Source organism: Lactuca virosa, chromosome 3 (genome assembly GCF_052849685.1).
Source record: "Lactuca virosa cultivar CGN04683 chromosome 3, Lactuca_virosa_CGN04683_v6, whole genome shotgun sequence".
Taxonomy (NCBI): Eukaryota; Viridiplantae; Streptophyta; class Magnoliopsida; order Asterales; family Asteraceae; genus Lactuca; species Lactuca virosa.
In genome coordinates this window covers 50,693,268-50,708,854 of record NC_136428.1, presented here as the reverse complement: position 1 = coordinate 50,708,854, position 15,587 = coordinate 50,693,268, and the positions used below count along the sequence as shown (strand labels likewise).

The 15,587-nt window shown below is 30.4% G+C and overlaps 1 protein-coding gene across 2 annotated transcripts; it reads right to left on the bottom strand.

Annotated features, from left to right (window-relative positions):
* Positions 1 to 5,989: 5,989 nt before the first annotated feature.
* LOC145165655 (cullin-1-like) lies at positions 5,990 to 11,694 on the bottom strand. 2 transcript variants are annotated; one of them, XM_079084435.1, is made up of 18 exons: positions 11,563 to 11,694; positions 10,048 to 10,216; positions 9,883 to 9,982; positions 9,303 to 9,488; positions 9,153 to 9,200; positions 8,838 to 9,041; positions 8,675 to 8,752; positions 8,502 to 8,591; positions 8,266 to 8,346; positions 8,068 to 8,166; positions 7,882 to 7,968; positions 7,652 to 7,801; positions 7,530 to 7,585; positions 7,335 to 7,455; positions 7,110 to 7,271; positions 6,682 to 7,044; positions 6,437 to 6,604; positions 5,990 to 6,368 (listed from the first exon to the last, which is right to left on the bottom strand). In XM_079084435.1, the coding sequence occupies exons 2-18, from the start codon at positions 10,182 to 10,184 to the stop codon at positions 6,267 to 6,269; spliced, it is 2,232 nt and encodes a 743-aa protein (XP_078940561.1). In that variant the 5' UTR covers positions 10,185 to 10,216; positions 11,563 to 11,694; the 3' UTR covers positions 5,990 to 6,266. The 2 variants fall into 2 exon arrangements, with proteins under 2 accessions (XP_078940561.1, XP_078940563.1); XM_079084437.1 differs by lacking the exons at positions 9,883 to 9,982; positions 10,048 to 10,216; positions 11,563 to 11,694 and adding an exon at positions 9,700 to 9,718.
* Between the last annotated feature and the right edge of the window lie 3,893 nt (positions 11,695 to 15,587).

Genomic DNA, 15,587 nt, shown 5'->3' with positions numbered 1-15,587 from the left:
AATCATATATGATTATACATGTTTATACATATAAGTTTAATCATAAATGATTATACATATATGTCTATTCACAGATTGAGTAATCATATATGATTATGGTGGTTGATGGCAGATGATGTGGTGGTGGCAGAGGTGGCGGTGGTATAGGTGATGAGATGGCAGTGGTGGGGTCGGTTGGTGGCAGAGGTGGTGGTGGTGATGGTAACAGTGACAATTGTGGTGGTGGGAAAGGTGGCTGAGGAAACGAAACGGGCAGCGTTGAATAATCATTTATGATTATAACTCGTTGGCCGCGTCGGTACACCGGAGCACTTAGAGTGGCAAATGAAAATTATTTGGTTGAGGTTGAATCTCAATATCTATATTTTTTTTCGGAATATCAATGGAACCTATTTCTCTCTCTTTCTCTCTCTCTCTCTCTCTATATATATATATATATATATATATATATATATATATATAGAGAGAGAGAGAGAGAGAGTAAAGGGTGCATCTAAAAGAAAATGCAAGAATGATATATGAAAATAACATATAATATTTAAAACCATTATAAATTTGTAATTGATAACTCCACACATTTGAATGGAAAATTTCAATAGGAAACGACATAGACATAATAGAAAATTTTTGTGGAAATCTGGCATGTTTGCCTAACTAACAAGTCGGATATATAATGTTAAATTTCTATATTGGTATGAGGAATTAAATGGCACGAAACTAACTGTTGCAACACATGGTGACCAAGATAACAAATAACGTGATTCCAAAGAGATTATCCTAATGAGACAAAATCTTGTGGAGTGGAAGAAATAACGAAATAAAGATCTCTAGAGTTAGCACATCGAAGTATTGTTTGGCGAGTTTAAAAATCCATAAGAAACAAATTTGTCAAATTCAATGGGGAATTTATTTTCTTTAGGAAGTTTCGAACTTAAATGAGATTTTTTAACAATTTGTTGGGTGATAATTTCACTATGCAGGTGAAGGGTAAGGTATAGGTGAGATACGATAATGTGGTGTTGGCAATTTAGTTACATGAATCTTAGATCTATCACCAAATAATACAGAAATAAGCATTTATTACAACTGGATTTGAGAATATCTTAATCATTGTGGAGGTGAGACATTGCACCTAAATTCATGTACCACGTCACACTGCTAAGATTATGTAGCAACATGGCATTAAAATATGTGTTAAAGAGATTACTTGATGTCGAACCAAGTCCAATGTAAAGTTGGGTTGGATTGGTTTGATGGATGGATGAATTAATCATGAGGTTGAGGCCCGTTGTTGTTTAAGTATGCATGAATTGGGTTATGGGCTAGGATTTCTAGTCGTTGTTGGGACAATTAGTTATAAAGCATGGGTTGTTGGCCCATCGATGTTGGTAGAAGGATTGATTAAGCATGGGTTGTTGGCCCATCGACGTTGGTAGAAGGATTGATTGATGCGGGTTATACCTAGAAGTGAGATATTCATATGGGGTAGGCCCATGACATTTACTAATACTCCTATCTATAAATAGATTTTGATGAAAACTACAAGGGTAGCGTTGTGGTCAACGTAAAATTTCCATTATTCAAAGATCATCTGCCACCTTGATTGTTTGGAGTGTCACCCGAACAATTGTTTCCACCGCAAGATACCGATCATGTCCAGACTATTTGATGGTCAGTGTATAATTATGGAAGAAGAATTATTAGATTGTGAAGCTTGAAAAGAACGAAACCGATTTATCAATTTCACTTTGAGAATGAGACAAAAACCAAGTCTCTAAAAAGGTGGGATGCGACGAGCTATGACGGATAAGGATATCAACATAATCCAATCTCAATGAGAGACCTTAATGGTACATGTAATAAGGTTTTCTCAATAACAGACATATCAATTTATTGAGCATGTCAACAATCCTCTAGATCCCCATGCAATAATCCATGATAGAGCAGTCACTAATAGTGATGTTTTGCAGTTTAATATCCAATTGGATAACCTTGGTGTAACATCCTGTTTCGATAAGATTCTTATTCCGGGAATGTAGATAATAAATGGATCAAGCAAAGGCCTTGGGCTTCAAGGGAATGGGGTTTACACCTTATTGGATGATGATAGTGTTGGATAAGCGATTAAAGCCTTGGGTTGTGTGTTGGAGTCAACGGGTAAAATGAGAAAAGTGATGTTTCAGACTTCTTTTATGAATTAAGGATTTTAGTTTGAGGCGTTTTAAGTCAAAAGTAATTAGATAGGTTAGTGGGGCTTGTCAATACCTTTCTGTGCATATAAAGAACTCTGAAAACGGAGTTGAAACGAAGAAGTTATGATTGTTTGAAGTTGGAGTGAAATTGGTTGAAAACTCGTTCTCACGAGGTGAGAAGTCATTATCACGACGTGAGAGTCCTCACGAGGTGAGAATATATTCTCACGACATGAGAACTATGCAACCCAAATTCCACAAAATTTTTAGGGTTTTCAAGGTATTTAAAGGTAACGATTTATGTTTTAGGGTATTTTCTTAGCCTTCATCATATCTAAAATCTCCTGGGAGAAACCCTAGCTTCCATTTTCAAAATTTGAGCCTCCCATCTCCTCTCTCATCTATTTTTGGAGCTTTTGGTGGTTTTGGAGCAATGTTTTCATGCAAGATTGATCCTTGAAGCTTGGAAATTGAAGATCTCAACTTTCATCTACCTCTAGACCTTTGTAAGTTATAAAGTTCCAAGTGTTATTGCATTTCATCTCTGGATCTAAGTGTATTTGGTGTTTTGGTCCATTTTAATGAGTTTTGAGTGAGATTTGGGAATAAAGTTTGCAACTTTATTACTCTCCAAGGACCCAATAACATTGTATGTTTCAAATTTGGACTCCAACACCTTTTGATCAGTTTAGAATGTTTTCTTGGACCTCATGGACTAGGAAAGTTTTGATCTTTTGCCTTCCCTTTCAGCGATGCAAGTTATTTTGGTCATTTAGGCTATTTTGGTATATTAAAGTTTAGATCTTGAAAGCTTGAGACATTATTATGGATAAAGTTGGAAACTTTATCCATCTAAACATCATGTTGATTTCAATCTGAAGGTTGGAGACTTGGACTTAATGGATTTAGCTGAGAAAGATGCATTCTTGGTCCCTTTGAGACTTAAATACTAGATCTTGGTTGTTTAGACCATCCTAATGGATAAAGTTGGAAACTTTATCCATTATGAAGCTATTTAGGAACTAGATATGAGGTTATGGGCCTTGGTACGAAGAGATTAAGCACTTAATGAAGATTTTCACGACGTGACGGTGTCCAGAATCGCGATTGTTTTGTCGTTGCATTCTCACGACGTGACCAAGGAATGGTCACGACATGACATTGACTTTGACTAAGCTGTCCGTTGACTTTTTGACCAGTTTGACTTTTGATCAAACTTGGGTAGAATTGAGTATTTGACTAAGGATTGGTCTTAGTTTGGTTTTAGGAAGTTTGGGTTCGTTGTTCTGATACTGAGGTAGCTGATGGGCTTCTGTTGAGTAATTCATGTGAGTTTGCTCACTATACCGTAGGACACTAGGGTTGTATGTGCTTGTTGTCTTTGTGACTCTTGTTGTATGCATGTATGCATGTTTGTTATATGTATGTAGGGTGAAATAGACCCGAGGGTGAAATAGAACCATACGGTTGAAAAATATCGATTGAGTTGAAATAGACTCGGGGTTGAAATAGACCCGGTACAACCTTGAGCTGACATTTGAGTTGAAATAAACTCGAAGGTGAAATAGACATGGGGTGAAATAGACCCGGTACAACCTTGAGCTGACATTTGAGTTGAAATAGACTCGGGGGGTGAAATAGACCCGGTACAGCTTTGAGTTGACGTATATGTATGACATGCGATATATTGGGGAACTCACTAAGCTTTGTGCTTACGGTTTATGTTTAAAATATTTCCAGCTACTTCTGGTTTCAAAAGGAAGGACCGGCTTGATCGTACTGCATCCCCTGGATAGTTATTCTGCTTTGACTATTTATGATTTTACTATGATGTTTTGAGAATACTTTGGCTCTGATCGTCTTTGGAATAATGAATGAATGGTTTTGACTTATTTTTTTTAAAAAAATTATTATGTATTTTTAGGACGTCACACTTGGCATTTTATTGTATTAAAATAGGGTTTCAAGGGTTTCCCATATTTTTAGACATGCAAGTTATTCTTCAAAATTATTTGCAACAAAAATTGCAAAATTGTTACATAGATCCACATTTCACACTAGAATCGATATGGTTTCATCCGGTATAATCACATTTAGTAGAAGACTTTTCATTGGTAATCCACGACACCAAAGCTCATGCAATGTGTTTGAAATAAAACCCACAAGGTTCAATTCAAGCGATCTAGGTTAAGAATGAGTAGTATATAAAACATTACATTTGTGATGCTATAAGGATTTCCAATATTGGAGGTGTCTGTCATAATCGAAGATCAACAACTAGGGTTAGAGAAGGAAGTTGTCGGAGAAAGTGATAGTGAATGTTGAGATTTAGGGAGAGTATTACACTCTGATTTCATATAAGATACTATTTTCTCGTGAATAAACTTCTCTCCGTGATCTCAATAAATAGGCAAATACACGAATCGTAAAATGGTTTAGTAATGGTCACTTGAGAGTTAAGCATCATCAAATCTCACATGCTTCAACTTTAAGAATACTCATAGTTCTAAAACATGGATTATAAAAGAGTTATACATGAATGAACTAAATGAGCTATACACTATACATAAAATAGTAACAACTTAAGGTTTATCAACATCAAATAATAAATATGTTTCTTTTATGAATCAATTTACTAAACTCTTCGTAACTAATATTTCCTTTTTTTTAATGTAAATATATATATCAAGATAGTTTTTTATGTGATACAATTGTTAAACAAAACGATGTCAGGTTCATCAATTATCATATGATCGTTATGAGAAATTAAATATTCTCCTACATTTTATTCTTAGTCATCCTCATATCATATCAAATATTAACATGTGTCACATTTAATGACGCATTTAATGAAATTAATAGTAATTTAATCCATGTGTCACCATTTAATATGGGTGGGAAGATAGTAGGAAGAAAACATATGAGAATATTTAATTTCTAGATGGTTATTAACAAGCAAACTATTGAATTTGATGGAAAAAAAGTGTTGTTTTATGATATGATATGCCACAAGAAAATTTGTTATATTAGTTTCAAAGACAAATATTTATAATATGGTGTATTAGTATATGTCAATATGATATATATTTTTTAAATTATGATGTAGTTATATTTAAAACAAATGGTACTTGATTTTATAACGAAACATCACGTACAAAGATCCGATGACCCAATCATATGTTGCATTAGGATTGGATTGGATTGAAAAACACAAATGGTTTAACATGAGCTAAACCCATTTACCTAAAATGTTGGATTGTATAAAAAATCTCAAACATGTTTCATTAAATACATTAAGACCGAAATTGTTTAATTAAACATGTCAATCCGATTTGTTGTCCTCCGTACCAGAGAGATAGACCCATTAACAAAAGGTACAAACTTCACAATTTCTAAACATTATTGTCGTGATAGAAATACACCATGGGTCCACTATTATGATGATGGCTCGTCGGACACTCAACCAATTACCATCCACATATATATACCATTGTTAGATTGTAGTTAACGTGTATAATAAGCTTATATACTAGTTTTTCTTTGAGATTATTACAATTTACTGTTTGGTAAAACCATTAAAATAGGCTATAATAAATTAACTTATTGTAAACATGCACAAACAAAAGGATGAAAACATGTCATAATTATAAACTATCTTTAGATGAAAACATGTCATAATTCAAGCAAAGCACTTTTGGTTTTGGACGTACAATTTGATTTTTCAAAGTGGATTAAATGAGAACCGAATATGAAGATCACAATCGTCACATCAAGGCTCAAGGCTCAAGGCGCACGCATTTATTGATTTGAAAATTCCATCAATTATTTCTCTACTAAAACCATAACCGACGAAAAAATTCAACCGACAAAAAGTCTTGTCACTTGGCATACATAAATACCCTTATATATAATATATACTAACACAATCTTTAAATCTAAATATTTTCATATATTGCAGGTCAAACATATATATATATATATATATATATATATATATATATATATATATATATATATATATATATATGTCAAACATCTTAAAATTTTCCTCAACAAAGAAGACATTACATGCAATCATGCGAGGTACCTGAACAAATTCGGGTTATCTTTGTCTCTTTCAAGATAATCCCGAGTAATCAGATCTTCAATCCTCTTCTTTATTGCTTTTACATCAGGCTACACAAACATTCACAAAATTCAATTTTTTATTTTTATTTTTATAAAAAATTATTTAAACTTTTTACCTTAAACATGCGTCCCAACTGTTCAACACACTCCATAACCAACTGTTGATAACCCAAAACTTTTCTACTCTTCATAATACGAACAATGGATGCATCAATTGCATACCTTCTATCTTTATCAACATCCTCAATTACCTTCTTCTTTTCATCCATTGGAGGCAAAGGGATCTGCATATTTATTTATTTAAACAAAAAAAATTGAATTAAAAGATTTGGTATTCGGGTATTATTAGTGTATCTATTACCTTGATCCTCCTCATTTTATCTGTAAACTTTGAATTGAATTCAAAGTAATCATTTGGAGATATTGTTTTTGTATTTGGTTCCTTTGTAAGAATCTTGTATTTTGCACAGGAGAGGGAATGAAGAAGCCTGATGACATCATCATCTGATAAGTTTAACTGTGTCTTGATTTCTTGATAACTTAATCGGTCTGATAAATTGAATAGAAGTAGAGCAGATGCTTGATAAGTTGTCACAATTAGCTCCACAGTTTTTGAATCAAATTTTCCATTGATGTTGCATGTACCCAATGAATACACCCATGTAAGCTTCCTATGTTTTGTTTTTGTCTCATAATATTCTTTAAATACTTCAACACACTTAACCTAAATTAAATAAATACAATTAGATATCACAAAAAATGGTGTTTGTAACTTATATAAAAAATTACCATCTCTATTGGGAGATTGAGATCAAAAGACTTGTAACTTGGCCAGAAACCAGTAGTCAATACAGTTACAGTCAAGTCAATCCCAGGATTCACATTTGTGTTATGTCCTAAATACTCTTCAAAATGGGATTGGTTTTCTTTTGCTAGTGTTAAATCTGTTACCTGAAAAAAATATATGAAATATAAAAATATATAATATAAAAGGAATATGAATTTGACAATTACCATTCCCTCCATTTTTGAAGTAAACTGACCACCACACTGCTGTTTCAGCTTTGTGAGGATACTCCTTTCATGTTCATCATTGGCACTTTTGTCAAACAACAGCCTCCGAGCAAGTTTTTTCCTAAAATTATAATCATAATAAAATAAATAACTGCAAAAACTGTTTATATGTAAAATAAGTGATTTATTATTTACCTATAGAATTCAGCAAAGAGATCTTTGTCGCTGATGTAAGCAAGCAGCTTAACTACCTGTAAATGTAAATAAATATTAAATAATTTTCAGACATAACTTTCTGGAGTTATATAGGAGCATGCCTTCTCAAGTGTGTCTTCAATGGCTTCATCACTTAATTTCTCACTTCCACCTTTTTTAAGAATATTATCACAAAATGTGGCGAGTAATTCTGCACTTGAACTTCCCGAAACGCCCTTGTTGCAGAATATTTCAAATGCTTCTTTAAGCGCCTAGAGAGTAACAATATAAGGGATAAAATAGTAAATAAGAAGTTATGATTAAGTGAAATTAATAATGCAAATATACAAACCTTATGAAATAGGGTATGGTTTAAAAAACAGTCATTTACATAAGCCATGTACTTATCATGCAGCTCAATCACTTTTCTCACAAAAACCTGGAAACCAGACCACAAGCAATTGTATTATTATTATTATTAAAAAGTTATTTTTTTTTTAAAAAAAAATCTGAAAGTTCAAATTTTTTAAAAATTTACCTGTTCCTGCAAGCCAACCACATCTCTCTTTTCTGCCTTCTTATTACTTGCAGCATCTTCTGCCTGTTTCACCAAGGCTGTGCCTTCAGCAGCAACATGCTGCATTATGTCAAAAAAAAAAATGAAAACAGATGATAAAATATACAGATAAATGCATTCTACTTTAGAAAAATAAAATCCAACTCCAGAATCACAAACCTGTTTAAACATACTAGAGACAGGATCCAATCCATGGGGTATTTTGGAAAATAGTCTATACATTCTTGACAAATCATCAACCTATGAGTCAAGGGTAGAAAGGGAAGAAACAAATGTTCACAACCAGTAAGATATCTAAACACTAGAAGTTTCACAATGATTGTTTATGATATATGAATTACATATAGCACAGGGACCAAAAGTGTAATTTACTCTTATACAATACAACAACATACCTTGTCATCCCTAAGTAAAGCATGACAACCAGAGTGTTCCTTTTCAAGCAATTGGGTTGCATACATGGATAGCAACTCATTTTGAACTTTCTAAACACAAATATCAATAACAGTAAGTATAAACTATAAAGTCGCCATTTTTTTTTTCAAATTTAAATAATGAAAAAGCAAACCTCAAGAAGCTTTGTTTCACTACTAAAATGAAGATAGTGAGAAACTCTATCTTTCTCCCTTTTTAAGCACTCCTCTGCCTGATATTCCAAAAAGGGCGATTATAATTTATAAGAAGAGCTGAAAAGATGAAAATTTCAAAACCAAAGAGGTGTAGAAATTAACTTTGAGCATATAATCCGGACAAGAATCTTCTAGAATCCAGCTTGAAGCTTTGCGTGAATAATATGCTGATGTATCTTTCAGCATGAATGCTTCAAAGTCATTCTCATAATATTCCATATCCCCCATTCCTATTTCAACAAATATATCCAACACATTCTTTAATAAACCTCGGTCAATCTGTTCGCCTTCACGCTCTTGATCAATCTGGTTTTTGAACAAATAATTACTTATTGACTTATTTCTACAGAATAAATAAAAAAAAAATAAAAAAAAAAAGTAAGATAACCACATTTGTAAGAGAAAAAAATAACATACCAGAGATATTACAGCATCCCTCACTTTCCCATGCAACTCTTGATACACCTAACAAAATATCCCCCGAGTCATTAAAGAAATACATATTTACAATTAGTTAATATTAAGAAAAAAAACATATTTTTGTATGATTTATAGATGAAGAAGTACCAGATCACGAAAACAGGTAAGGCCAACTTCTTTTAGAGCAGGAAGAGATCTTCGGGTGATGAAATAACGATCAAGATAATGGAAGAATCTAGAAAGCCATCGCACCATGACTTTATGATTTGACCATCTTCTAACAAGCTCTCTGAGCATGAATTCACCATGTTTCTCTCTCAAAGAAGGTAAAACCTGAAGCAGAGACATTGATCTTAGATCCAACCAAAACTAAAACTTTTCTAAGAAAAGTTTACATCCATTGTGTTTCTTTATTTATTACTAATGATAGATAACCAACTACAGTCGACAACTTTATACTTTCCTCTTATAAACTGTCATATGGTAAAGATCAATTTCAGCTAATCATATGAATGACATTCAAGATGTGTTTTTCATCACTTACACAATAAATTCAATTTTCTATCATGACATAAAGTAAGCCTTTTTTGATTTTTTTTATGAGGAAATGAAATGAAATTGTATATATAGTATATCAATAGTGACTTTTGGTGATTTAAAATGTATTCAAAAGCATTTACATGTAAAGTATTCAAAAGCAGAAAAAAAGGGATGTGACTTGCTCTACCGTTGAAGTAATGTACTCTTCAAAAGACTCGCGATATTTTTCATACAGCTGTTGAGAGTAATCATGTGGTGGTTTTTGTGTGCACATGTTGTAGATGGTTCTAGAAGAAAGTTAAGGACTTTTATAAATATATAGCATCAAATAATATATATGAAAGAAGGATACGTATAGAGCATCATATAGTCCTCTGAGCTGAAATGTTGCTCGGTTGGACCATCTAAGATATTCTTCAACTTTGTTATGCCTTTCTGCATGAAGTCCCATCCTTGTTCTAAGTCTATTGTTTTTCGTTCATTATTCATTTTGATATGCAAAGTAGCATCAATTCACAGCTCTGAAACAGAAATCATCATCAATAGATTGCATAGAATACAAATACATATGCATAGAGTACAAGTGAATGTACTACACCTTATCTTTAATGACAAGAAACATTAGGGCTGTAAAGGAGAATGAAAAGTGGATGGAAAGTAGATGGGAAAAAGAGGCTGCACATGGTTAACTTTCTTGAAAGGTTTTAGCTGATAAGGATAAGGCAAGTTAAAACTAAGAAGTATCTGGTAATCTATTAGGTCATTGATGACAATAAACATATGTTCATTTCACATGTTTCTTGTTATGTTTTCATGATAAGCATGTTAAAAGTATGTCTAGGAAATAAATTAAAGTTGAGAGTCTTTGTTGAACTTATGGAGGGTTAGTAATGCCATTTGGCCCAAAGAATGATGAGTGACATACCAAGCCACAATTACTAATATTCTTCAATACATGAAGGTTGACTTTAAACATCCAAAAAAAAGTCCATTCTTTTCAAGTTCTTATATACATATGTCCAACTTTTACCCACAAGAACATCATTTGATAATCATCATCAAGCATCCAAATTATGCGACATTCAACAACGAATGCAACATATTTTTTGTTTTTCAAATCTACTAATTTGTCCATTAACAATCATTACAAGGCATTGGTTGAGTGGCCCACAAGTTATTTTTTTTCCATTGTTAAATTATTATTATTATTAATGGGTAATTTAGGTACTTGATCATTATTCGAAGACTTTTATGACCCACACTACAAATTGACGAAACAGGGAATTTAAAAAAAATGATTCGGATATCTTGAATCAATTATGTCAAGAATGGACTTTGTTAGAATTCTGGTTCTTTGACAGTGGTCAACATTCAACTAAAAAGAATGAACCCAAATATACAAAACCTAAATGAAGTTCCATAGAATTAGTCAACAAGGGCATACTGCATTGCAAAACTAAAACAAACCTGAATGTCGTTCCTACCAAGGATCAATACAAAACCCTGATAACAAAACTTAAACTAAAATAGAAATAAAAATCTGGCATAAACCTTAGCAAACGACAAACAGGAAATCCAAGAGGCAAGATCGTCCATACACAATTAACAGTTTCAGCTCTAAATTCCGAATATTTGAACATAAAACAGCAGGATCATCACATTACATGTCGACAACAACAAGGATTATAAATGAACATAGAAAATCGTCATATGAATATGATCTGGAAACTCTGATCATGATTGTGCGGGGCGTTTTCGTAAAATGCAAAAAACAATACAACGAAGATACATGGAATATTATAGATTAATAGGTAAGAGATGAATCATAGATTACGAAAAAGGCATAACTGAGAAGTGTGATATGTACCTAATAAGTTCCTGGAATCGAAGGATGGGGGTTTGAGAGATAGAGAGAGATGCCCCTCTTTCTCTCTCCGTCTGCTCTGTTTTCTCTCGAAGCCGATGAGCAGATCATTAATTATTTTTAAATTTCATTTATTTTTTACAAAATTGCAAAAATGGAATGTTTTGTGGTGTAAAAGTGTATCTTATGCATTTTTTTGTCCGAAAATATTAACTTTAACAACTTTCTAAAATGATAATTTTACCATTTCTGCAACCAAATTATAAAGATCATTTTTTTTAATTATATTGAGTTATTATACACTAGATTATAACCTATGAAATCCACAGTTAAAATAACATTTAGAATATAATAATAGTACCATTAATTATAGATTTGAATAAATGTTTATAATGTGTTAATCCTAACAAAATCAGTAGCAAAAATTTATGAATTAAATGTGTTTCAATTATGTTTGATTTGAGTTATTTTTGGTGTAAGATAGAGTACTTAAAAATAAAATTTTTGAATGGATATTATAATGACATGTGACAAACAATAAATACGAATGTGTATTAGACTGACATGTGACAACCTTAAACTATTATTTTATTAATGTAGGGAGATTAAATCATTTAACTAATTCTTTTTTTTTAATTTCTTTTATTAGATTACTTTTTATTGTATTATTATATATTAATAAATATTATTTTTAATATATAATATTTATATATTATTAGTATTCTTTTATTGGATTATTAATTATGTTTAGTTAGTTATTTTTTAATAAATTAATTTTTTATTGAATTCTTATATATTAATAAATATTATTTTAAAAATATAATATTTATATAATAAAAAATATTACTTTATTGGATTATTAATCTCTTTTTTATTTCTTTATTAGAGTATTTTTATTGGATTATAATTTATTAATATTTGTTTTTTTATATATAGTATTTATATATTAAAAAATATTATTTGATTAGTTTACTATTTTTTAATTGTTTAAATTTCTTTTAATAGTTTTCATTAATATTTTAAATCCCAAAACCCAAAAACAAATCCCACCCACCTCACATCTCCTAATTTATTTTAAATATTTGGAAGATAACATATTTTGGACAACAACACAACCATCACCTAGTTCGTCAGTGGTGGGATGAGTGATATTTTTTTTAATAAATTAGGATGGTGGTGATGTTGTCCAAAAAAAATCCAATAAAAATGAAATTAAAACAGATTAACTAAAATAAATTAGTAGTCTAAATAAAACAACTCATTTTCATCATCTCTATTTTCAAAATCTTCCTTTACTTCGTCATCCTCCCCGGATCCCTCATTCTCGTCATCAGATATTTGTTCATACGTATTTGTAGTTGAGGCTAGGCATATTCGTTCCACACGAGTTACAGTAAGGGGTGACTCAAACTGCTCTTCAACCTGACAGATTTCATCCACTTCCATTTTAGCTTCGATGACTTCAAATACCCATCTTAATTTTGTCTTGATAATTGTTTGTTTATCTTTTGTCTCCTTTATCACTAAAGGGTATGATGTATAAACACTTGTGTTTGCTTGTGATGCCAAACAAAAGGGTCATCAGTTTGAAGTCAAGAGTTGGGTTTGACATCAATCAACTTGATTTTGTTGACTATTACACCGTCTTTATTATTAAACCAAATACAATTAAACAGTACAATAGTCGACGACATACTGCCATAATACTCAATATTTAAGATCTTTTGTAATATGTCGTAGTAGTCCAACTCGTGTTCGACATTATATGTCCCCCCCATCACACATACTCTAATGTTATTCGACGCACGACCCTCACCATATTCATTGGATTAAACTTTTTTTGGACAATATCACCACCATCCTAATTTATTTAAAAAAAAAATTCTCACCCATCCCACCACCACATGACCGGGTGATGGTCGCGGTGTTGTCCAAAATATATTATCTTCCAAATATTTAAAATAAATTAAGAGATGTCGGGTGGGTGAGATTTGTTGTTTGAGTTTTTTAATTTAAAATAATAAATAAATCAATTAAAAGAAATTAAAAAAGATTAAAAAAATAGTAATCCAATAAAATAATATTTATTAATATATAAATCTTGTATATTAAAAATAATTTACTAATAAATTTAAATCCAATAGAAAGAATTAATCTAATAAAAAAGAAATTAGAAGAAATTAAGAAATTAATATTTTTTAGTATATAAAAATTATATATTTAAAATAATATTTATTAATATATAATAAACTAATAAAAAGAAATAATCTACTAAAAAGAAACTAAAAAAATAATTAATTAAATGTAATTAATAATCCAATAAAATAGTATTTATTAACATATAAATACTATATATTAAAAATAATATTTATTAATATATAATAATACAATAAATACAAATTAAAAAAATAATTAAAAGAATTAATGTATAATAATTGAATAAAATAAAAAAGAATGATGCATAAATGGTCTTTATAGTTTGGTCGTAAAAATGGTTATTGAGGGTAAAATTGTTATTTAAAAAAAAATTAACAACCAAGTTGTTAAAATTAAAAATTGTGGCCCAAAAACACACAAGATATCAAAAATTAGACGACTTTTGCACCATAAAACATTTTTGGATCAAAACCACATAATTTTGACAATCACATGGACCATTTTTGCAATTTTGTCTTTATTTTTATAAGAAAATATATATTTTTCCTTTCACCATATGCATTTGAAACTCTCATAACTTTCAATTTCTTTGTAGTAATGATTATAAATTGGTTAATATTGTTAAATAAATGCAAAACCAAAATTGTAATCCTAAATTAAGTAAAATTCAATATTAAAATACCATTTTTTACTTCTACTAATAAAATTATGTCTTAAAATTTTAACATAATATACTTAACTTATTAGTTTGAATATGTTTTTATATGTAAACTATGGTCATTTTAAAGTCACAACTTATAAATAATTTGTATAAAATACTTAAATTGTTAATTTAAATATTACGTTAAAGGGTTACTTAAAACGTAATGTCAATTAAACTTAAAAGAAAATCCAAAAATTGTTCTATAAATAACCTAAAGTTATAAATTATCATGTTAAATGCAAAACTTAAATTGTAACCCCAAATTAACTAAAATTATTTTTAAAATTATTTTTATAATCATTAAGTGTTTTAAATAGCTTAAAAATAACTTAGAACAACAAATTTAAAAAATAACATTATGTAAAAAATTATATTATTATCTTTTAAAAAACAAAAACGATGTTATAAATAATTATAATGATTGAGTTAAAATATTAAACAATTTTTTTAAAATAATTAATCACAACAACAATTATAAATAACATTAAACCATACATTATATTTAATTTTATTAATGAGTAACTATAAATATCTATCATATCATATGTTTATATTAACTTAGAGGGTGTTTGGATTGGGAAAAAAGAGGGTGTTTATTGCTTATTGCTTATTACCACCACAATACATTAAGTTTAAGTGTTTAGATAGGAATCCTTAAAAATCAGTTTATTGTGGTAGGGATAAGCTAAATAAACTGATTTTAATAAGCATCCCCCATTGCTTATTGCTTATTGCTTATTTTTAATGATTTGAGAATTTACCCAATTACCCTTTTAAAATAACGATACATAAACCCATAAACCCATAATGTTGATCAAATCCTTCACAATCTTCTGTCGTCCGCTATTCCCTTCTCGCAGGAACAACCATCGACAACCCTGGAAGCCGACGATCGACATACATGTATGCGTATTCATCAATTTTTTTCGTATTGCATAAAACGCACCTGTGATGTTTCTTTTTTCTTTTGCTTCTACCTGTTTGCTGCTTCCCTTCTCGCCCCTGTGATGCTTCTTTTTTTTCTTCATCGTTGATTCTTGCTGTTATTTGTTGCTATTGATGCTAATGATTCTTGTTTGCATCTACAAATTCCTCTGCGTGTTTTGATTCAACATTAGGGTGAAAATTCATAATTTTCTTCATTCATTACCATGATTCAATATAGGTA